At 30.2% G+C, this 24,994-nt stretch overlaps 1 protein-coding gene and 1 long non-coding RNA gene across 3 annotated transcripts; one reads left to right on the plus strand and one right to left on the minus strand.

The window, feature by feature from the left end:
* Window positions 1-820: 820 nt before the first annotated feature.
* LOC117231823 (sphingosine kinase 2-like) lies at window positions 821-24,329 on the minus strand. Of its 2 annotated transcripts, XM_033490654.1 has the most exons (7): window positions 23,238-24,329; window positions 10,981-11,332; window positions 7,053-7,421; window positions 5,967-6,217; window positions 5,593-5,685; window positions 4,837-4,976; window positions 821-4,040 (listed from the first exon to the last, which is right to left on the minus strand). In XM_033490654.1, exons 1-7 carry the CDS (start codon window positions 23,791-23,793, stop codon window positions 3,852-3,854), a joined length of 1,950 nt encoding a protein of 649 aa, XP_033346545.1. In that variant the 5' UTR covers window positions 23,794-24,329; the 3' UTR covers window positions 821-3,851. The 2 variants fall into 2 exon arrangements, with proteins under 2 accessions (XP_033346545.1, XP_033346546.1); XM_033490655.1 differs by lacking the exon at window positions 7,053-7,421.
* LOC117231839 lies at window positions 20,916-21,524 on the plus strand. The gene is made up of 2 exons (XR_004493028.1): window positions 20,916-21,134; window positions 21,244-21,524. It is a non-coding gene; the product is annotated as an uncharacterized LOC117231839 (long non-coding RNA).
* Window positions 24,330-24,994: the final 665 nt, after the last annotated feature.

The raw sequence follows: 24,994 nt of genomic DNA on the forward strand, positions 1-24,994 counted from the left end.
AAAGCTAAGTTCTATATATATCATGATACGAGTTTTGCTATGATGGAAATACAATTTATGGTCGCGATACTTTTGTAAGACTAGAATTGACAATCGTGAAAGATCATGTTTTGTGTTCTCTATCCATATATAAACTTATAAGCAACTTATGTGTAACTACTTTATATATAAACTGTAAATAAGTGATTTCCCTGTTAGCAGTACTTACGGCAGATCTATAAATAAAAAAAGAAGTATCTTGTTTCATACGAATTTATGTATACAGGAAAACTCTAATTTTTCCTGTGTATAAGCTGCTTCAATCAAGTGCATTAAAGAAAACTGTGAGTTTTTCTTATATTCTGATATATATCAGTTCCTTTTCGTTCATTTTTTCTGGTTATGTCGTAGCTGTATGCAAATAAAAATATGTATAACATTGGAAAAATTATAGTTATATCAGATTGAAAGAAGCTTGGTTTGATTAATCAGATTGAAAGAAATTTTATGATGATTTTCCTTGTATCAATATCGAAATAAATAAGTGATAAACTAGAGTTTCTTTTTTATGTACATAATTTTATAAGTGTGTTAATGTTTTTGTAAGTTACAAATAATTTGTAATTAATTTTTGTGCTATCATCGTAAAATATAGATAGGAATGTCTTTTTATAACTTGCAACTTCTGTAATACTCATTAAATTACAAATATGATTCAGGATGACTCACATTTATATTGGTATACTCTAATATGTTACACACTGGCAACTATAAATATGCAATTTTTAGGCACAGAAATAATATTCATTAACTACAATAGTTTTAAGCAAACCACGGGATGATAGAGGTTTTATGTAAAGAAATTTATTATCATATATATTTGCTATCATACTAAATAACTTTCATTATTCTCAAAAACATTAACGATCGTTCCGCAAAAAAATAGCGGAATAACAAAAATCAATATACATTACAATATTGATCTCATCGATGACAAATATTTTTTCCTTTGAGCGGTAATGTAGCGTTTCTCTAAGAATATGCAAAAATTTAGCGCTTCTTTATTTTTTTATAACGAGATGACTATTTGTCCTATTTTTAATGTTATAATATATATTGAAAGGAACTAGTAAAAATGAAAAAACTTAGAAAAAGATCATGTGTAACACAATTACATTTGTTGAAAATTTTGGGACAAATATCGAACAAAAATGTCATTTACAGCCTTATGCTTTAAGTTAAAAACCCTTATTAGTCACATTTCTACAAAAAACATTTTTATAAAATAATTGTTTAATCATTATAGTTAACCTCAAAATTTTGATTATCGATCCTTAGAGATTTTAAGCATTCTTCAGTATTTACAATAGTTTCTTAGCTCATGACTATATTGGTACATACATTCGAAAAAATGTGTCTTAATTGAAGTAAATTCATTTCTTGGAAAAATTTTATATATACTTAAATTGATACCAAAATGATAACATTCAGGAGCATACAAATGTGTTATGTGACTAGAAAGGATCAACTAGAACTCTTCCTAGCAATCGTAAACATATCTGCAATTATAAAGAATCATTAATTTTCTATTACAAATGTGCCATTGAAATCTTATCCATACTGAATTTGCAATATATTTTGTACATAATTTATAAAATGATAATTTTGATTTCTTCTCGTTGACTGTGCTATAAAATGAAATTGATTGTCTGAAGATAGTACAAATGGAACTATGTCAATATTATTTACTGTTCTTTTGTTTTGTGCCTTTTGTGAATAAAATTCTTGTGTTCCTTTGATTTTTGGGAAAACATTAACAATTTACAAACCCCATTATACTGCACAGCATGTAACAATAAATAAAATAATAAATATATATAATTGGTTTCTTTGTTTTGTGAAAAGTTTTAACCCTTGTTAGTTAAGATCCTTGGCATTTATGACACAAGCAGAAACACAAGATTTGGCACGAAACTAAGGATAGAATAATAAAACCTTAAAAGAAATAATATAGAGAAAAAGAAAATCATCTATATACTTCTTAATTATCTTTACGCATCTCTTGGCACAAATTTACACGTATAAAATAATACAATTTATACAAATTATAATCATCGCAATATTTGTTAAACGTTATATCGATTATCTCTATAAAAATGCTTTTAGCAACTAAGAGAACATCGATGAAATTTTTCTATAATAAATGAAAGTTCTTCGTTTCGATATTAAAGCGCAACTATATAACAGTATCAAACACCTCTCTAGTGTCCTCTCGATATTAGTTTTTCTTTTCTTTTTAAATTGTGCACTCTTATGAATCAGATATTGGATCTTTAACGTGCCGCATATTATCTGTTAATTATTATGATATGTTCTTATGTCGTTCTTATAGCGGCTAATGATGTCTCGAAAAAATATTTCGTAAGCGTAAGATCAAAAGACGGTATCTGTGCGTTGTATCGAAAGATTGACATGTTCTTTCTTTAATCTAAAATGCGTCTAAATGTACAAAATTTAAGAACTATCGCGATTAAATCAATACTGTATGCCAGCATTTAGACCGCGTGATAATAACAACCTGGTCGATAAAATGCATACAAGCTTAAAAAATTAGAATCTTTACAAATTCGATCGAGAAGATCGAAATTAATTCTTTTATGCTTACAATGGAAGCTACAACGTATTATATGCTATACAATCGTTTAAGAAATACAATACATGTACTTATTTACATCGCTGAAAGAACAATCAGAAGGTATTGAACGGAGGAAATTATCGTTAATCCTTGATGAATTTTAATAATACCCTTTGGTAAATAACGAGGAGGAAGATACATCTAATCATCGAATTACTCAACTTATTATATTGTTATAATATTGATTTCGATTTATATCTAACTTTCATGACCAATTCGTTGTATAAATCGAGGATTAGGAAAACTAGCATAAAATCCATGAAATATTTTGAAGTTATACTATTATACGTTGCATAGGGAACAGTCCAAAAAGTTAGGATTTAGGCTAATTAATAAAATTACAGATAACTAGTTAGTAAGCACTATTGAACGGTGTTATATGGTATGGTTCATCAACCGCATCCGAAAATTTTCAGACGTTTTGTACATTAACAAACAATTAAAAAACTTACGTGTTTAAAATACTTATAATATTTATACATTGAAAGGTTCTAAAGTGAATTAAGCTATACAATTTTTATAGTTATACAAAGGAATGTTAAATAGCCGTTAATCTTTAAATGACTTTTTTTGGAAACTGAATGCGTTGTAGGAGAGAAATTACATGAATTTTTGAAATTTTTATCTCCATTGAATCCAAATTCAATCGAGTTTTATTTATGAGATGCAATTAGGAATGTACTTAAAAATGCATGGGGAATACTTTAATTTTTATTACCGTTAAAACTACCGATATAAAATTATCTCGAGATAAAAAAATTAATGAAAATAGAAAAAGGTTTTAATCTAATTAGTATTTTCAATGTATTTAATTTTGATGCGTAAACCACGTCTGTAAAGTTTCAAATAACAGCATCGGATTATGTCGTACAAACGATAAACCTCTAGGAAATAACAAGTTCAGCCTATACAAATTATGGCTACATTAATATCGCTAATTTATACATATGTACTCGTATACATCTGATGAAACGAATTAATATCATAGTTTAGGATGTACATCTATCGCAATTCTTTGAGCTAAATCGTATTTACGTATTGCGAACTGGAATATATTAATACAGTATTGTCACCAGGCCATGCTACCATAACACATATCTTATTGAACTTAAAATTTTAGGATTGTACAATTTGATTTCCATTGCTAACTCTGTACGAAGTGTAATGCTAATTTGTATCAAGGAGACATTACCGACGCTAAAGATGGGAATATCTCGGCTTGCAAAGGTCCATAATCTACTTTTTCTCCATCCACCGTAATGTAACCGCTCGCTCCTTCTTCTGGTTCTATTCGAAACGCCTTTACCGGTATCATGTCGACGCCAGACCGTGTTACATGGGTACCATTATTTAATCCCAACAGGAACTAACAGACATAGTAAATAATTCTTAATATGTTGATATCGTATTTATAATATGTTGAATCTGCTTCTAACTTCATTTTAATTCCATCATAATTACATCATAATACCTTATAAAAAAAGTTGCATTTTCTTACTTATATTAGAATGGTTAAAATTTTTCATATGTTAATTTAGATGTCTTATAGTAAAAATGACTAGTTCTTTGTGATCAAAGTTTTGGCAATGTACGAATTGTTTCAAGATGTGTTTCAATAAAGTTGTTTAGATTTGTTGGTTAATAATAACTTGATAAATTGCTAAAACAGTCTAAGCACGTGTTTGATAGGCAAGCATAATCTTGTTTACTTTTCATTTACCTATCAAGCTCGTATATTTTTAAAGCCTGTTTTGAATCACAGTTGAGCTATGTCACCGAAAAATTCGTAAATCTATTTGAATCGCGGAAGCACACCTCCGCCAAAATTCTCGTTCCTGAACCAACCGCCATTGAACTATGTGTATAAATTGTGAAATTCAGATGATGGAATTCAGATGTGCAGATCTTTTGGCAACATAGCTCAGATATGTTTTTATGATAATGTTCTTTATAATATATATATGTGGGTATATACCCAAGATAAATCGAGAAATGGAAGTTCATTGTATTACTTAAAACAACGAATAGATCACAAAGGGTTAAATTACTTTATCAATAAATAAGGACCTAATAAGCGTTTCGCTTTTAAAAACATTTCACTTGTTTGGCAATGAATTAGAATTAGATAAGCCAGAGATATTGTTTTTAATCGAACTATTTACCTGGAGTAAATTAGCTCGAGTAATTCCGGCTTTTATTATCATAAGCCAAATAACGCCGTCCGCCAATTTGGCACGAGGTGCAAAGAAATAATCCTGGCCCAAATGAGACTGATATGCCGCGTGAACCATAACGAACTCTCCTGAAATTTCAAGCACACAAACAAATTCATTAAATAATATATTCATTGATTTATATTGAAAATATCATTCAAATTAAAATATCATATTATAACATCACTTAAATTAGGCACTTAAGTCTAGGATACTATTGTGTAAATGGGATAATAACGTTGGTACATTTGTTTGCACATTTTCTTAGTATATTCCAGTTCTGTTTATATTGTACGCATTTTTATAGCTTTACTCATAAGCTAGCTGTGTACACTATGTACAAGTATGGGTTATGGTTAGTAATATGATTTGCAGCAATGTTTGTCCTTGCGATGCTGTTCTCGATGCCGTTTTTCAACGGGAAGCAAGTGTACCAGCATTATCAAGTTTAGCATCGTGGCAGATAAAGCTGCGAATTACATAATGTGTAAAGAAACGCAACGTAAGATGCATGCAGACAGACTATTAAGGGCTAAACTAGCATATATTTGCCTTGCATAAATTGTAACTTATCATCTGATTTCATATGCATAGACTTTAAATATTACTCTCTATTTTAACGGTACTTTTTATTACCTTAGGAGGTAATTATTAAAAATAATAAAAATTATTATTTGTTATTTTAGAAACTATTAAAGATATTACCTTCAATTTGCGTCCAAGAATTTGATACTTCTGAAGTTAGAGCGGGCAGCCTTGAGGATGGACCATACATAACTTGACTATTGTTCTCTGGATCTTAATTACAGACATATTATTATTTTAGGAAGAGGTACAGAGTACAGAAAATTTAAATTAATTCAAATGCTTGTAATGTACAAAATTAATCAAGAAATTAGACCAACTTTTTTATCTACTCTTAGTTTCTAAGAACATGATATGTAATAATACATAAAACGTTTACAAGCGAGCATGTTAAAGTAGATAAAGTAAAAATATGATATGCGAGTAACAGCACACAATAAGAAAAACGTTTTGTCGAGATACGAAAATTATTAATGTATGAATTAAAAGCTTACCAATATCTTCATTATTGGGATCATCGATGCTATGGTAACTAGAGATTGATCCCGTGCTAAAATAAGTTGACTTTGCGGATGTCGCAGAGTAGAAGCTGTCTAGCCTCTGTCTTCTCTCAGCTTCTGTTTCCAGAGTGATATTATCGCTTATTATTTCGTTATCATCACAGCTATCAAACGATCCATCAAAAATAGCAGGATCTCCATCGATTGCATCATGGAAGCTTTTCGATTCACTGATTTTGCTGTATCTAAACATATGATAGAATAGTATTTTAAAAAAACTCATATTTTATTACTTTTTTTAAAGCATTTTTTTAAGAATATACGTTTCAAACGTCAATTTACAAAATATTGCAATTTGAGAATTGAATTTGTATGTTGATAAATGCAAACCACAAATAAAATTTTTATGAGTTCTTGATGTTGGGACTTTAAACGATTGTTTCCGGTGTTATTTTTATCTGATTTATTGAGAATAAATTCACAAAGCAGATGAAACCTTGAACGAATTATATCATATGTCATTTTAAATTCAGATAGAATCTCTCCAATATTCCAGATACTGAATACAAAAATATCTCTCGTTTGACATTCTGCGTTATTTTACGGACATTTTACGTAAGTCTTTTTTCGTGATAATAAGATTCTTATTACATAGTCAATAGAAAATTAATAGAGACCGTATCTCGTATGATAACTACATATGTATGTATATATTTATTCAGAATATTACGTAAACTCGAGACATCCATATGCAAAGTATCATTTCAGTTTCTATAAACTTACGTAAACTTGACAAGCGTATTTACATATTTCTTACGACTTTTATAATACATTAATCGATATAATACTTTGAGAGAAAGTGAGATGTTTACACAAGAGTATCGTTACTTCAAAGAACAGATAATTGAAGTTTGCATTCGTACTAGTCTGTTATCTATTAAGCGAAAATTTTCACTCCATCTTTCCCATTTGACCTCAGAATTCTGTCAAAGGATTATCTTGTCGAATATGATGCTTGTTTCATTTGGCATTTTTCATGCGCAAATAATAGAGGTAATGCGTGATAAGACAACAACGTACCGATCTAAATCATCGCCACAGCTCCTTGAATGCGATATCTGCGTTTCCTGTGCGTACTCATTGTAGGCCTTGCCATTACCCAAATTCTCCACGGACGGTACTTTATCGCAAGCTAAATAAGATACTTTTCCTTTGTATGTCCTCAAACCTATCAGCCGGGCGATAGTCCATATGGTGAATCTTTGACCGCCTATTGCACGGAGACGTTCACTCTCAATGTCAATGTCGGCGAGTAAACCCCAGCCGACCGATAAAAACGAAAATAGAATCTGATTCCTTGTTTCAACGCGTACCAGGTCCATCTGCGCCTTTTTAAACTTCACCACGGACAGTGCACTGACGAGAAGAGGATTATAATCGTACGGCTCCCTGAAATAGAATCCGTTACTATAGGTAAATGCGCATGATTATTATTTTTAAAGCAAATTACGATTTTTCTTAAATAAAATAATTCTAATTATTTAATTATAGCATGATTTCCATTGCCCCTGCTATTCTCCTCACTTCTTCTATACGTTTGTATCGTTACAAATGTTTTCTTTTTTAGGGTACTTTATCTCATAAAAAGCGTAAAGTACACAAAAGCTAGTAAAATTGTATCGAATACAGAAAGCAAATATTTCCTCTGTTTTAGTAATATTTATTGAAAGATATAACATCTATTTCGGGTGATATATTTAAACGCTAAAGAGAACGATAGGGTTAATTTTATTATTATTAATATAATTATTCGATTTTTTAATTTTCTGTGTACGAAAATGAAATGAGAAATTTGGAACTGTTTGTGTTTTGTAACTAAGAATCGATAATATTACGGATGACCACAAGAGAATAATGATCGACTATCTAGTTTATTTAATGCTGCATCAAGAAAATTGAATCTTTCTTCCGTCCTTATATCATAATTACTATAATTTTGTAACAATGAAATTTCCTTTACAATTTTTCTCTTTTCGCTAAACGCGTATTAAATAACTACTTTTTGTCGTTATCGTCGCGTTTCATCCAATTGTCTCTATTTCTCAATGTAAAATCGATACTAAGCTATGTGCTTAAAACAGGAAACGCAGAATAATCTCAATTGGAGCTTTGTAATATTTCATTTTTGTTTACATACATTTTACAAGTTTTACATATGCTGTGTGTGTATGTGTGTGGATGGGGGCCATTTATAGTAAAAGAAATGTCCAATAATTTAACCGCAAAGTCTATAATTTTTCTAGATAATCAACACAAATTTTACAAAACGAATAGTAGTTTCAAGTGACTCATAGAATAGCGTATGTTTTATAAAACGAAGCGTTGTGAGAAACCAAAAACGTGTTCGTAAAGACCGATATCGAATGAAATGAAACAAGGTCATTTACAACGCATTACCTCTCGTTACGATTTAAGAATAAAGTTTGAACAAAAATTGAACTCACGTATCGACTTGTGCACAACCTTATCAACAAGCTACATATGTAGTTCGAAAGATATTCTACGTTAAATATCTCTTCGATCGTGCAAATTTCTTTCATTATCTGTACCAGGTACCATGAATATCGTTGTTGGTATTTTTCATCCCAGTTGTTGCTTGATATGATCATAATTACAATATGGAAAGTATACTTCAAGGATGGTGAAACACATTGAAACGTTAAAACACATTAGTATTAAACGTGCGGGAGTAAAAAACGCTTTAGTTTTACATCGATATGATAGTGTTCTCTTGAGTTACATAAGATACGTAACGTCACCCGATGAGAATCCCGACGACATTACAATGATAAGTTAATGTAAATAATTTTTATCTTATAATGTGCAACTTAGCTTTTTTAAAATATTCATGAAATTAAAGTATTGGTTTTTTAATTACAAAAATATTAGTGAAAATATAACGAACAAACCGATGGTTTTTAAATTATTAGAACAATAATGCTTTCAAACATGAAGATTCAATATAACTACTATAGCGTAGAATGTTACTGATTGTGTATTACTTTTTTTTTTAACTTTTTATTGCACAGATATTCAACAAGTGGCTTACGCATTTTTAATAACAGTAACGATAATGATAAACGATAACAACATAAAAGTATATGAATATTTTTTGTCTAAAACATATTTATATCTCATTATCGTATATATTGTCTGATTGTACAACATTTTAACGAATTTTTTACGACTATTGACGGTAACAGGTGAGCAGTTAACAAGCGGAAAAATCCGCGTGATTCTTTAAGTAGGTATGAAACCCACGGATATCAAGAAATGTGCAAATTTCTTGTTAGCTTGATGCTGATTAATCTAATATACTTCTGCTATTTCATAAGAAATAATAGCATACTTATTTCGATACTATCTATTCGATAATACTTCAAAGAACAAGTATATATGCAATCGTTATATTACAATGTTATTACATTATAAGTTTACTTAAAGGAAATTAAAAATAAATACGAGTTTAAAATTATTGCAGTTTTATAATTTGTCGCAATTTTTTATCTAATAAATATTTTCAATAAATTTTTAAGGTCGGCAAAACGATGATAATATCATAATCGTTTTATAGTTTCATGATTCAGTTTATGAATATGATGTGGGATAGATATTAGAAATTTGTTATGACGTAGGAAATATGAACGAGAGGAAAAGCTAAATGAAAGATAATGAAAGCAATTGAATTTGACGAAAAATGCAGGGGCACGTGTAGTCCTCGACGCTTTAATGGCTAAATGAAAATTAGGTCGATTTATCGTTAGTTTACGGTGCTCGTCCGAGTTATCGTCCGATCCTTAAAAACGCGAAATTTTATCACGTGCATATCGTTGTAGAGAGTAATCATAGCTGTTGAAAAATTACAAATTCATATATCAGAAAATTTGCAATGCACCGAGTTAATCATCGTATCATAAATCTAAGCCAGTGGACCTTGAATATTTCATCTTATGTATGTATTAATGCAAGGATAAATAGATTACTGCATATAAATTTTCGTTTCGGATATTTATAAAAATTAGTTTGATTCGATTCAAATCTTTTTTATCCTGTTTATCTATCCTAAAATTCTGTTTAAAAGCCAAGGAAAATTAAAATAAATGATGCAGACTATGTGCTTGTAACAATGCTTATGCTCAAAGATTGCAACTTGCCTGTCGCGAAATTCATACTAATTCACAGAATAAATTGATAACAGCGATGCCTGTTAAGCGATGTTATGTCGCTCACATGTGTATAATTAACCCTTTGCTCTGCAACAATATTCGATACAATGAACCAATATGGTGCAGATTGATGCACTCGCTTACTAATATCTTCTTTAAATGGCGCCTGTATCTGTTTTCTCTATGCGATCTTCCATATTTTATAACAATTTATTTATCAAATCATTCAATCTTTATTTTAAGTGCTTTTTAAAATAATTTCATTCTTGTGACATACATGTAACTATCATTCTAATGTCCAACAACATGTTTGAAGCACGATAACGGTATAAGATTATAAAATTTTTCCACAGAAAATTAAAAGAATGAGGCAAGAATAGCGTACAATTACAGTACGTTATATAGTACAAAAAGATGGCTACAAAATATAGTGGTTACAAAAAGAATATTCTTATTTGCCAATAAAACATCTTTTTATCAGGTTCTATATTTCATTTTCATGATACTAAATTTAATATATTTGAACTTAATTAAACAGTATATAAATTCTATAATACATAAATACAAGGTATACATGAGTGAAAAGAATTTTCTCGAAAAATTTTAGTAAAATCATTATTAAAACAAATCCATTGTCTGCCGAAATTGCAGAAACGCATTTCTACGAGCATACATATAAATTGAACGAGGCGGTTGCGGGCGGAAATAACGACTTCCTCGGAACGACCGAGCTAGACACATAAAATAAATCACGAACCCGGATGATCCTAAAAGAGACTTACTGTTTAGCGTACGCGATGGATTTCGCCAGACCATTACCAGAACCACAGGGTATCACACCAAGGGATAATTCCTTCAGAGCTTTCTCCCAATCGGGCCTTTGAAAAAGCCCATTTACTACTTCGAACACGATACCGTCGCCTCCGACCATCAGCAGCCCGCTCCATTGATAGATGTCCCTCGTACGCACGAACTCGCGTGCGTAATTGGGACACTTGGTGATGTGAACATCATAAGGCCTCTCAGCTTCCGATAGAATCGGATGGATCCTTTTCTGGAACGTTTCTCGACCTCTTCCTGGTCCCGACTTTGGATTCAGCAACACCAGAATCTTTCGTTGCTCACCTGGACACGCTGCAATCAATTCAAAGGAGTTTTTGCTTCCTTTTTCCTGTTCTTTTTCCATTTGTACACTGCTATGTCATATGGCGGGTCGAAGATCATAATAATGTAAGCGATGATTTTGAAAATTAGGATTTAGTTGTGTTTCAACTATTAAAACTATCATTTAACTTTAGTTTCATAATTAATTAAGTTATAACTTTATTCTTAACCGTGGTACGTTTTCATGACTTGAAAAAACTAAAACGATTTTTTTAATGAAAAATGAATGAATCTAATGAAAGCGGAGACTGCTACTTTAGGAGAAACAATTTTTCTTTCGTTAAAAAGATTATTATTTTCCATGTTTATATTATGTCATATATTTTGTATTGATTTCTCTAAAAATATTTCTTCGGTATTTGATTTGTTTAGTTGGTAATGTATCAAGATACAATCACGTTTACTCACATACAGTCACGTGTTATCCGTACAATTTATGGGTGATTTCTTATGAAACCGTGGGCACATTATGCACGTCATTGCAATACCTAAGTGCTGCAATACTGACCGTTTTCTTGACAATCATTTCAGTTTCGAAGTCACACGAGTAATTCATGCTATACTTGAAACTGCCTTTACTTTCTTTTTGGTTCTTTGTGGCCTTAGTGTTTATGTTTACTGAAACTTTTCCGTTAATTTTAGAATCTAAAATATTTTTTCTCAATCTTACAGTAGAAGACTAGAATCTATATATGTTTCAGATCCGAGTTTGATTATATTTTGTTAATCACGAGGTCCAGAATATCTTTGAAAATTTTATGAGAAATCTTTGGCCATATAATCTCGTACAATAAGGAGAAGTTAATCGAGGGTAAAGAAAATTTCTACGAAGCAAGAAACCCCTGGATGATTACGTGACGTGTAACGCAACGAGCGTGTTTTAATCTTTGGAAGACGCCCCTGCAGACGCCACCGCAGCAAACCCCTTTGCAGAGATTTCTCTGCAGTTCAGTCGTCTTCGATTATTCTTGAGTAATTTCTTACAAATGTATTCTAATGTAGTTTTTATTTTATCATGAAGCATGCTGTTTATTTTTGCGTAAAATATTTGCGATACAATTTTCTGTTAATTATATACGATTATTGGTTAATTCGCTTATAATTTATGCATTTTTATAAAATTATATTTCCTATTTAATAATTCTGAATTGCACGAAGGATTTCTTTGCTCGCAATTAATTGAGATTGAAATACGATAAAAAAAGAACAAGGGAATTGATTACTGCGATAATAATTGAGCATTTCTTAATTAATCGAGATGTATGGACTATCATTGGAATAAGCTTACTACTAAATATTTATATAAATGTGAGTAACTGATTTTATGAAAGTACATAGTAACAAATTTTTAAAAATTATCTGTAGTATAGTCAAATAAATATTTTGTACGACTTTACAAAACACATTTTATACCGATGGTTGCGTTTATTTATATAAAACCTAACAACGTAAAAAATCTGTGTTCGATCGAATTTATAGAACAAGAAAGTCCATCTTCTGAAAAAAGGATTGCCCACATTTCCGGGAGAAAAATGGAGGAAATAGATTATCAAACTTACGAACGTTACTATTTTCTGTCTGAGCAGCAATTTAAACAGGCTCTGCTTGTATTTACGTAAACCTAGGAGTTATGGATCGTTAAACGCAACTAGTGAAAGTACAGATAAAGTAACACCAACTATAAAAGGTCTGAGAGTCGAAAGAAAACTTTTGGAGTGAATTAATCGTATATCATATTATATCACTCCTCGAAGCCTCATTTATATAATTTGACAAAAATTGTATTCAACATAGCGGATAAAAAAGGTATAATAACACAATCGTCGTGCATGACTGTTATTTAATCTCTTTACAATTTTATGCTAAACTTTGCAAAATTATCTTGCGAAAAATATGATATGCGCGATTTAGTTTCCAAAGTGTATTTAAGGCTAATTTGACTTGTTTAAGATTTTTAATCGGAAGATAAGAATTTATTAAAACAATTTGCGACAATTGTTACTAGAAACTGAAAACAGTTTTCAATCAAAGTCAAAGTCAACAAATTTTAGCATCGCATTATAAAAATCGCTTTTTCTGCAAATTGGAATTCAAGGTCGACGACAATAAAGTACATGTGTATTTTGCACGGATTATTCTCGTACCACCAGCCATCTTTCGCATACTGATCTACGCCATATGCTATACCTATACGTACAATATACGTATATATACATGCATAGATACATAAGTGGAAAAAAATATATTATCAAAGATAACGGATATTGTGAAACGATTCCTGACCAAAAATGCAAATGAATTTCGCCCTTATCCAATTTCATCACAGAATCGGCTCCGATTCGAGGAGCAACAAAGCGAAAAGCTTTGGTTCGGACAACTGAACCAATACTCGATAACCGCAAACAACGAACAACGATCGATCCCTGTAACGAGATGCAATCAGCAATTTTATGTAGGTCATTTTGAATTAATTTGGCTGGTAGCCACATGGTCCGTTGCTTGAGAAAAATGTCGAAACACTTCTGGCGACGCGAAGACGCGACATATACACGACCCAATTGTTCTTTTGTCTTGCGTCTTATGTACGCACGGTTTGCCACATTTGTTTCGCGTCGATATCACCAATAACCTTATAAATAAAGCATCTATCCATATGGCCGAATGTTATATAACGGATGACCACGTAAGTAATACGTGGCCATTCAAACGCGCACTGTAAACAAACTTGTCAAGAGAACAATTTGAGAATTGACGGAATCAGCCAGTCGCTATGAAACTTTTAGCGTATCCCGATCACCAACTATTCAAACCGGTGGTCAGGTTTAAGCTATGAATGTATTATTTCCGATTCCTAATGCTATTCATATTTTCGCGTCATATCTTGAATAGATGGAAAAAGGAGGAATTGTTCATCATCGTTGTTACGTGTTTGGACCTACGGACTTCGACTATTTACCGATTGATGTTTTATTTTTTTTACTGCTCTTTTTATTATTGGCATTTCAAATAACACATTGTTTCGCAAGAGTATTTGAATACTTATAGAAACATGATAGACTATACTATATATGTTTACCGTATCTACTTATGGAAGCTATCAACATATTATAAAAAAACAGTTTGAAATTTCATTACTACTGTAAAACACGGCTCGTAATTATATGGGTAGAATTTGAAACGAATCTTACGATCCTATTGATAAAAAGTTTCTATACTAAGTATTCTAACACTTTTGTAAGATATAAGTATCATCCGCGTTTTAAATATGCTAACTCACAACAGCATTTTAATTAAAGTTATTACTTTAAAGCACCTGCAGGACTTGAAAGTCTGTAGTTCGCGTGAAATCGACGTCACTTTAAAGCCTTCTAAAAAAGCTGAAAATCACACACGAATAAATATTCTAGCTCCACTCTGGTAATCATTCGTGTTCCAACGTTGCAACGACGCACGAGAGAATATTTGACGAGGAAAGCATGCCTCTGTTGCATTTAGAAATTAGAACCCTGTGAATCCACGGACCACCACAATACTCAAGCTATATCCGAGTGTGTAATATATTTATATATTTACGAGGATGAGCATTTTTAGAGTTGAACGGTACGTGGCAAGTGTAAGTTTGCAAAGAAATTTTAGAAAGCATTATCAAGGGAAGCGTATCCTTAGCGAATTCAAAACGGTATGTATTGTGCAGTGAATAATATTGTGTAATATATTACTAAATATTACTTAATAGCAAAATAAATAATATTAGATATGTAATAGCAGAACTCCGTATAAATTTTGCCAACATATTTTATAATATTATACCATATGGACAAAAGTTTTTAAAAGCATTATAAAAGCCACAACAAAAATATGGAACGTGAAAAAATGCTAATGATTTTACTCTTAATATATTACTTATTACAAGATAAATAATTCATGTAAACATTATACGTTAAAACAAGCTAGACATACTGAATTAATGTTACGCTTGTGGAATATGCTCAACAGTATGTTGATGTTAGGGATTAGCATGTATCGATACAGGTGAATAGCACACTTTGGAATGTGAAATAACATGTGGTCAGCGTGTAGCATCGACCAATTTATTATTTAATATATCTAATCCACTAAACCAATATAAAATAAACACACCATTCATCTATTCGCCATATATTATTGAATTATATAAACGATACTTTATCAAACGTAAAAGTTCTCTAAGTATACTAATATAAAACTTGAAATAAATTAAAAAATATGTACAATATGTAGGTACCTACATATTAGCCACTGTGATCTGTATATTCGAGACTGTGTTAAAAAATTAGTGTGAATTATTGAACTACATCGATCTCAAAGGACTGTGTCAAAAGAGGAGCAGAGTAGATGGACGGTTATTTTCGTCAATGCACAATAAATCAAGGAGTGACGTAAACGGAATGCACAGCAATAGTTCAATGTATTTAGTACGAGGCCTTGTGTTTTATTGAACAACAGACTGATAAAAAAGCGGAGAAATTAATCTTTGCAACTGTATCCTTTTGAAGAAAAAACAAAGAGAAGAAGAAAATAAGATTAAAATTTGAGAAAAAAACATTTTTCATAATATGTATTTCCTCTCGTTTAGTCCTCTTTTCTATTTTCAGAGCTCCATTAAAGTTACCATGTCCCACGTTAAATGTCCCATGGTAAAACATTATTCTAACGGAAACGCACGTTGGAACTAATGGTTAAACATTATCATGCAGGATAAATCTCTTCCTCTTAGCCAATATCGATTGCCTTTGCGTCAACAATAAAATATAAATTAACCTGCAGTTTGATATAAAGCGAAACTGTTTGAATGAAAACAGGACGTTCCGGAAAACATGATATTTGAAATATTGCCTCAATTATTGATTTCGTGGGAGATGAAAAAAATGTGTATATTTATTTTATTATTTTTCGAATGCAATTCGATTTGATTAAATTATCAAATTAAAACATATTAAATTTGGTCATTCTGTATGCAACAGCCATTCAAAAATTGAATTTCATCACTGAAGATAAATAGCGATGAAAACTCGGAGATACGTCATTGTGTACTATCGACAAATAGTTTCCAGGCCAAAAAATTTATAACAATTTTACTGATATGAATAAAAAACTATAATGGTATAACATTGTATTATGCATAATATTATACTATCAACGAGTAGACTTTGGCAGATATTGTAATGAAAAAATTTCACTAGTGCAGATAGTAATGCTATATACATTATAGTATTAATACACTGCACCATTGACGAGCAGAGATTTTGTATTGGTTACAACTTCATATGTATATACTTTGTAACACGCAACATCGAACAATATACAAATATATACACATATGTATGTATGTAGTATGTAGTACTTACATAAGAAGCGTTAAACGTTTTTTTTTTTATAAATTAACCGCTGGCAGAATATTCAATAAGATATTAACATGAAAATTCACGCTGTACCAAATAAATACATGGGTATTATTTGAAAAAAGAGACGGAGAAACACGAAATGAATAGGCTGCAATGAAAATTAACCTTTTTCACTCATCCGGTTAGAATCTACACGTCGGTGAATTGTTTCATTATTATGCGTCGTACAAGTATCATAATTCATCTATAAAAAAGATATGCTGGTTTTTTGGTTGTTTATTTTATGCAAATTAGTTTAGTCTTTTTACTATATTACACTATTTATTATTTATTATTTTATTTATTCTATATATTTTACACTATTGTACATTTTATAATATTAAATATGGATATGCATAGATTCAAACATCAATACATCAAGCATGTGTATATGTTTACAAACGTTAACAAATAAAAAATATTCAATCTGAGGAAGATAAGCTATCGGTAGATCATTCCAAATATCGAACTTCGACTGAGTCCGACTGCCGCGATAATTTTCTTGCCTTGGACATAAATGGCATGACGGCGTTTTAATACTTATGCATCTAATCGTAATAAGCAGCGAGACCGACGTAAATATTTTTTATGCAATAAAATTCGTTTTTCTTTTTGCTTCGCAAATATTAGTTTAAAAAATTCACGATTCGAAAATACTAATTATTTCATAATCATAATAAAAGAAAGGAAAAAGATTCTGGTTATTATAAATTTTTATAAACATAATAACGATAAAATAAAATATTACTAACATACAATAACGTTTTGATTACTGCAAAAGTCTGTTTTCCCTAGATTTGCTAATTTGTTTTTTTAACTAAAATACATGTATGTCGATGCGAATAAATTTGCATAGTTTATTAAAACTCTTTCTTTATTGATAATATCAGTGTCAAATAGATAACATTTTTACCGTATTAGAGTTTAGTGCGTCATGTAGCGCTCAAATTAGCATTGCTATTATGTACTGTTTTTGCGCAAAGTGACGTAAAAAGGATGTTATAAAACAATTTGTAATTTTGCTATAAAAAAGGAAGACTTTTCTTTTTTATGAACTTTGCTAATGTTACGATATATGTTGATCTATGCTTATATCGGTGATTAAAAATACCAATTAAACCTTATTTTTAATTCTATATAATTTGACTTGAAAATTTAATAGCCATAGGTCTATAAATAAACAGTTTTACACTATCATTAAAATATTAGATCTTTTTATAATTATAATAGTATTATTATTGACATTAACCAACTTTTCTTAGTAATAATTGTATTCCTAGATGTCAAATTAAGGAACTATAATTAATAGTAAGTAAATACAGGACTTTAAATAAATAAAAAATCTTTACAATGAAGAATCATATAATGCAATAGAAAAGTATGTCATATCATAAATTGTAATACTGACAAGACAGACAATTGCAAATAAAAAAATCTATACATGTATCTATTATAAATAATATTTGATCAAACTATTGATAGTATTGGAATATCAATAGCATTGAGACTAACACCACTGATAGTACTATTCACAGCAATAGTTAGTACTAAAATTATTTATATAGTTTGCAATTTACAATATTGTATGTAATTTAATTACTATTTGCTATTATTGTTGTTCAAAATCGAAAAGATTAATAGCAAGTATTTATTTCTAATCCTTTTTCCTATAGTTCCTAATTTTCTTATAGTATACAATTTGTCTGCGTGAATTCAAAATAAACAGAATATAAATCAAAAATATTGCTGCTATTAATGTATTAAACCATCTTTATTTTAATTAAACTAATTCCTTACTAAAATAACTTTTTTAGATAAAGATACAAAAATGTTATCATCAAATATTTTTGACGATTAAGAAACCGATTCATTAGCCACACAATTCTCACTATTCCACAGGTTGTTGGTGTTATTAAAGAGACAAAGTCTTGGCATTGATACAGCAAAATCTTGGAATCAGTTACCTTTGAAAGTCCAAATAGTAATAATCTCGTAATGGGTTAATAAATTTCAATTTATATCTAAATTTGTTGAACGTATAATTTCATACCATATTACATATATTTCTTTAAAATAATATTAGATAATAAACAAAATTTAAATAATTATTACATTTGAATTTTTCCATGGAAACTCAGTTCTTCCTCGAGTTCATAAAAATGTATCCTTATTACAGAATTGCATCATACCAGACACAATTACACGATCTTTTTATTGCGTTATACAATTGAAAACTAACATTTCATGCATCAGGGCACAACGCAATGCTTGTAATAACGAACCAACAACGAACAATAGCAACAGTACTGCAATTATCAGTAAATACTAATTATTATTTAAAATAACATTTCATAAAACATCGAAATACTAGATACTATTGATTATTACTATTCTGAATTTTCATTATTTACTAGCATCGTGTATTTTATCATTACAAAGTATAACTTATTCGAAACTTTTGTTAAAAAGATGGATTGCATACATATGTGATGAAAAGATTACTCTCTAACTAAATTTCAAAGCGGATCGTGCTATAAAAAAGGTGTACAGTTGTACAGTTGTCTTTTTCTTCTCAAGTGGAAACATATGCGTTGTATACACACAGTGAAGTGAAAATTCAAAGTGAATCGCATTCGATTACGGTAAATTAAAATATTTCACGAAGCCTTGCCGAGTTATCAAGCAAGGGAATCTGATATCAATTTTCAATGAATAAAATATTTACGAACGTAAAAGTTGATAAAAAACGGGGTACTTGAACCTAATGAATAACTTTTATCGAATAACATTTCAACAACGTATTGTGTATTTATGTATTAATTTTCAATTAGTAGTAAAATTAGTAATAAAATAATATTGAAAAAGGATGAAGACAAAAGATTAAAACTTTTTCGAAAATAAATTATGATTACGAATTTTATTGGCTTTTTAAAAATTTAACAAACACATGAGTTTTTCATTTCTCACAATTTTTTCACATTTGGAATTTTCAACACTTAATGAATAATCATAAAACGATCATATTCTGTTTACAAGATAAGTAGTATCATTATTTTGAATATTGACTAGCAGAAACGTGTTACATTATCTATGACATAAGCGATCTCATAAGCATTATTATAGGAATATTTTGTTGATATATAAGATTTAATTATGTAATGTTGTTAATTATTAATTTACAATAACGTATGCCAGACCACTGCTATTTTGATAAAATGATGTTTTATTAATATATCATTCTCGGTATTATGATATATCATTCTCCACAAAGAAACTAAAGTTATAATTTAGCTTACTGCAAAACTAAACACATGATATTTTCAGCAGTTGAAAAACATGATTAATTCAAATTCTCAGAACTCTGGCTTACAGTACTGACGTAAGAACAAAATCGATTGAAAAAGCAAAAAGAGAAATAATGTTTATTTAAGCAAGTAATACTAATTCTAAAAATGTATATCTATAACTGAGTTATCGTTACTATATGTATAATGTATTCAATGTATACATAGAATTATGTAGAAACACACAGCAAAGATGAATTAAACGAGGAAAAATGCGAAGCTGAGCTTCGTTTAGTTTTTAAACTAAGATAGTTCCAGTTTCGGGGAAGTCATAATGACTTTATTCGATATTACTTCGTTTAAAGTTCTGTTCCTGAAAAACATCATTCACGCTTATTATTATCATGTTGTTATACTGTCTTGCAAATAAATGCAATGACTAGCAATGTTCTTGAATGACAAGCATGTATATATACGGGAAGTGTAATAATTACAGCATGTCAGTAATTAGTAAATCAACAAGTCCTATTATTATCATATCATTATTTTTAGTCTATACCAAAAATATGGAAAATCATAATTTTAAAATTACTTTTTAAATAAGAAATAAAAAGAGTATGGTATAAAAAGAGCATTGGGACGATAAAAGTAAATTTTTGCTTTTAAGAAATACGATAATGCTTAATTCTCCTATTTCGAAACTTTAATAATAAATTCCCAATATAGACGCGATTTATTGCCTTTAATTTATAAATGGGCATAATCAGATTCGATTAGAAGTTACATAATTCCGAGATTTACGCATTTTAGCGACACGCATATATAACGCGATGTTAACCTGTGTAGCTTTTAAATTAACATAATATTATTGACATTGTGAACCAGAGAAATATTTCAGTCAAAATAAACATTATTTAAGAATAAAATGCGGAAATATAATCCTCGCTCTGACGATTCTTAACGTCCAGAAAACTTTTAATAACCGGAGGTAAGCATGACGCATTAAAGGAGATTGAAAAACTTTTGATGGAAATATGTTGGCAGACATTTCGAAAATACAGAAGGGTAACAATATTCGAAAAGTTTGAAGTAGGACGAGAAGAAACATAAATTCTGCAAGAATTATGATTACGATTCAGAGACGGTGAATAATGATTTTTTTGCTCAATTGCAGATGTTCTATTGTGTAAAATAAGGTTAAGGAGAAAAAATGGAACAGATATGTAAGAAGGTGAATCTTTGTTTTACGATATTTCGGAAATTCAAAAAGAGCATGGTACATATTCCGAAAGTTTGAAGCAGAAAGTGGAGAAACACGAAATCTGTAAAAATTTTCAATTGTTAGTGTTCTAACACTAATAAGACAAGACATATTTATTCTAATAATATGTAAATACAACTTTAAAGATGACCATATGGTAGTCGTTGCAACTTTAAATAAAATATTTAAAAAACTTTAAAGTATATTGCTCAAAGTAACTAGAACATTTTATTTCCACGAAATAACACAATATCTTTTCTAAGCATTGGATCTGTACTGAATTTTACAGTACATAAATGTTTCTTTCAAGATACTGACTTAAAACTTTGGAGTTTACACATTGAAATTGTTTTAAATCCAATTAAAGCAAAAAAATCGTCTTTGACGCAAACACTTTTTTAGTAATGTACTTAATAGTTCTAACGCATCTTTTATGTTTCCGGAGAAAATGTAAGTACAAGAAATATTGGAACGAACGTACATAATACATAAATGAAAGAAAACATTGAAAAATATGTGAGCGTATGAATCTTTGATTTCCACATGATTGCAATATTTATAAATGTGGTGAGTAAATGCATTTTAAATGAATGAAGTGATTAAAGGCGATATGAATCTAAATTTTGTTCCAGTTTTTTACTTTTATGAATAAATTTTAAATAAATAAATTTTTTCAAATTTAAAAATTAAATAAGTTGCAATGGTTATGAATCAAGATATAGAAAATTATTGTATCGTTTATCTGAAATAAATGTATGTGGAAATTCGTTCGTATGATATTGCAAATGACTGATAGCGTGCGTATTAAAAATTTCTTTTCAAAATACAAATAAAAGATCTTAATCTTTGCATGAATCAACGTAAGAAACTTGTAAATTGTTGTGTGTGTGTGTGTGTGTGTGTGTGTGTGTGTGTGTGTGTGTGTGTGTGTGTGTGTGTGTGTGTGTGTGTGTGTGTGTGTGTGTGTGTGTGTGTGTGTAAAATTTAATATTCCTTTAGATATAATTAAGGAGATAGTGCGCAGAATGACGTGCGCATAATCTAACTCCGTATCTGGGATTCTTTTATTCATGCAATCATATTTGTTGAATTTCAGATATATTAATCGTTGTAAAAATGTACTCATATAACGACAACATACAACTTCCTCCGTTTCGATATTGCCTTACTGGAACATTAAGTAGGATTCTACGTAATCGATTATTAAAAAATTTAACTATCATTATTCAAACGAATATATTTCTATAAAGAATAAACAATAATGTATTAAAAAGGAAGAAAATAAATGTTAAAAATGATGTGCAGAAGAAAAAGCATTTGCTGCAAATGAAAGTACAATTATTCTTAATACACATTATCTAGAATCTAGACCTACTCAAGAAAAGAAACATTCGCGTTTGGCCTGCATATATTAGATATTATAATAGAAAGCATTTCACATAATAGAAAGCATTTGAGATGACTACATATATAACAATGTACCTACTATAATTGAAACTATATTTGCGAAATAGTTGATTATATTTACAAATATTAATTACCATTAATAAACAATATTTTATATTAAATTACCTTTCATCCCATGTTACAATGCCATTCCCGATTTATTAACTATTCTCATTTCAATAAGGTACAATCATGTTATTGAAATTAACATTCAATCATTAATACCTAGATTCATCCATAATGTGTAAGTTCATTAGCGTAAATATGTAGAAGGAATTTTAATGAAGCTTCTTCGCGTTTTATTATTTCGTAATTTCTAGCATTGATTACCTAACATGATCCTACCTCAAACGTCTTCGTTAGAAGGGTGGGAAAAGAAACATAATTTATCGAATTATCGCTATGTGAATGTCTTGGTACGATGAAGAAGAAAAAGAAAACGAAATAGAGATTGAACTCACCGCTAATCAACGATTCCAGATTCTCGTGACTGGGGCTCATAAAACTTTTAGGCACAGGCAAGCCAACAATGAGACATTTTATAGCTAATCGCCACCTGCTGGCCTCTCGTAGATTATCTTCGTATTTGTCAAAGCTGCGGAATCGTAGCGTGATCGTGGTCCTTTCTCGTCTCTTCATACCTTTCATACGTGCCTTCTTCAGTGTGTACGCATAAATATAAAGATAGGCCGAAGTGTCAAACTCGTCGTAGGATTGATATGCTTCCACAGACTCGACCAGCTTAAATTGAGATCTCGAGGTACCTGGTCCACAAACACAGCTTCCCGCGCTTTTGCGTTTCGAACGCATACATCTGCACCCTATTATGTCGTTTAGAACGATCGTTTCAACCTTCGTCGCACCATTATTGTCTTTCTCTAAGCTGAGACCCTTTTCTGTTAGTCTCACCTTGTAGTAAGTGTTTTTCTTCGACGTAACATAAAATGTTTCCTCAAGAAGAGTGTTAGAATGCACTTGACCACCGTCCTCCATGACACACTGATGATTGTCTATCATTCAGTAAGATACGCCAATCACATTGATAATCATACCATAAGAAGATCATTATTGTGGTAATTAAGGCACATGATAAACAGACATCTCTTTCCTATCTTGATAAAGTTTCCTTTATTGCCACGGTAAAGAATTGTTGCTTTGTACCATTCCATTTAAGAAAGAGATCCCAATTCACTTAACGAGTTAATTTCTCTTGTTAGATTCTTTCATTCTCTCAGACATTTTTTCATCATTTAATTACTTGAACTGTTGTGTTACGAATTTAATGACGCACGTGCAGTTTCCCGAGTAATACACTCATAACATTATCTCTTATTAAAGAATCCATTTTACGGGAGGACGGTATTTAAATCGCGACCACAAAACATAGTCAAGGTTTTTTCCGAACCATGTACGATTAATCAAAGGAATGTACTACTCTGTATTTCGATTAAAAAAAATTATCTCACCATTATCTCGGCTTCTTCTGTACTTGCGCGGATTCGAACATCAAACTGCTTCGAACACACCGAAGTCACGGCATATACTGTTTATGTGAAACTTGAGACTTGACGGACCGATTGATGGAGCACCTCAGCGCTACCTTGTGTTGGTAAATTGCAATTCACCAACATGTTTTTTGTGCAAGGAAACTACATATGTATATTTAGTATGACGGTGAAATTTTGTACAGTTGGTAAAAACGAGTTGACGAAATCATAAAAATAATCGCAAACTCTACTGAACGTTAAATTTACATGTTCCGACAATCAAAACAGGAATTTAAAACCTATTGGGGTAGATAAGGAACCAGGGCCCTGTTCAGGACCGTACAATGTAAGAATTGTTTCTTGTTTTGTAGTATATTTAAAAAAAGTTTATATAATAATTCATTTTAGATATACATAACCTGGTATTCTTTACAGAATATATATATATTACATAAAATTTCCAAATACCGGCTCTGAGTAGGGCTATATCAATCGATTGTTAACATTTAGTATTTTAATTTATGACTTTACTATATGGGTTCTACAAACTATACTTATGATTTTTGAGTAAAGCTTCAAAAAATAGTTCGTTTTCATTATAAATTGTCTTTATAAATTATAGATTTATCTAATCTGTAGAATTAAGACTGTTTTTATATACATATTTTCTCCATTTTTGTTATTCTACACGTGCAATATAATCATATTTTTCTTTGATAATACTAAGTAAA

The sequence above is a fragment of the Bombus vosnesenskii genome, unplaced genomic scaffold (genome assembly GCF_011952255.1).
Source record: "Bombus vosnesenskii isolate JDL3184/JDL3185 unplaced genomic scaffold, Bvos_JDL3184-5_v1.1 scf7180000013274, whole genome shotgun sequence".
NCBI lineage: Eukaryota > Metazoa > Arthropoda > Insecta > Hymenoptera > Apidae > Bombus > Bombus vosnesenskii.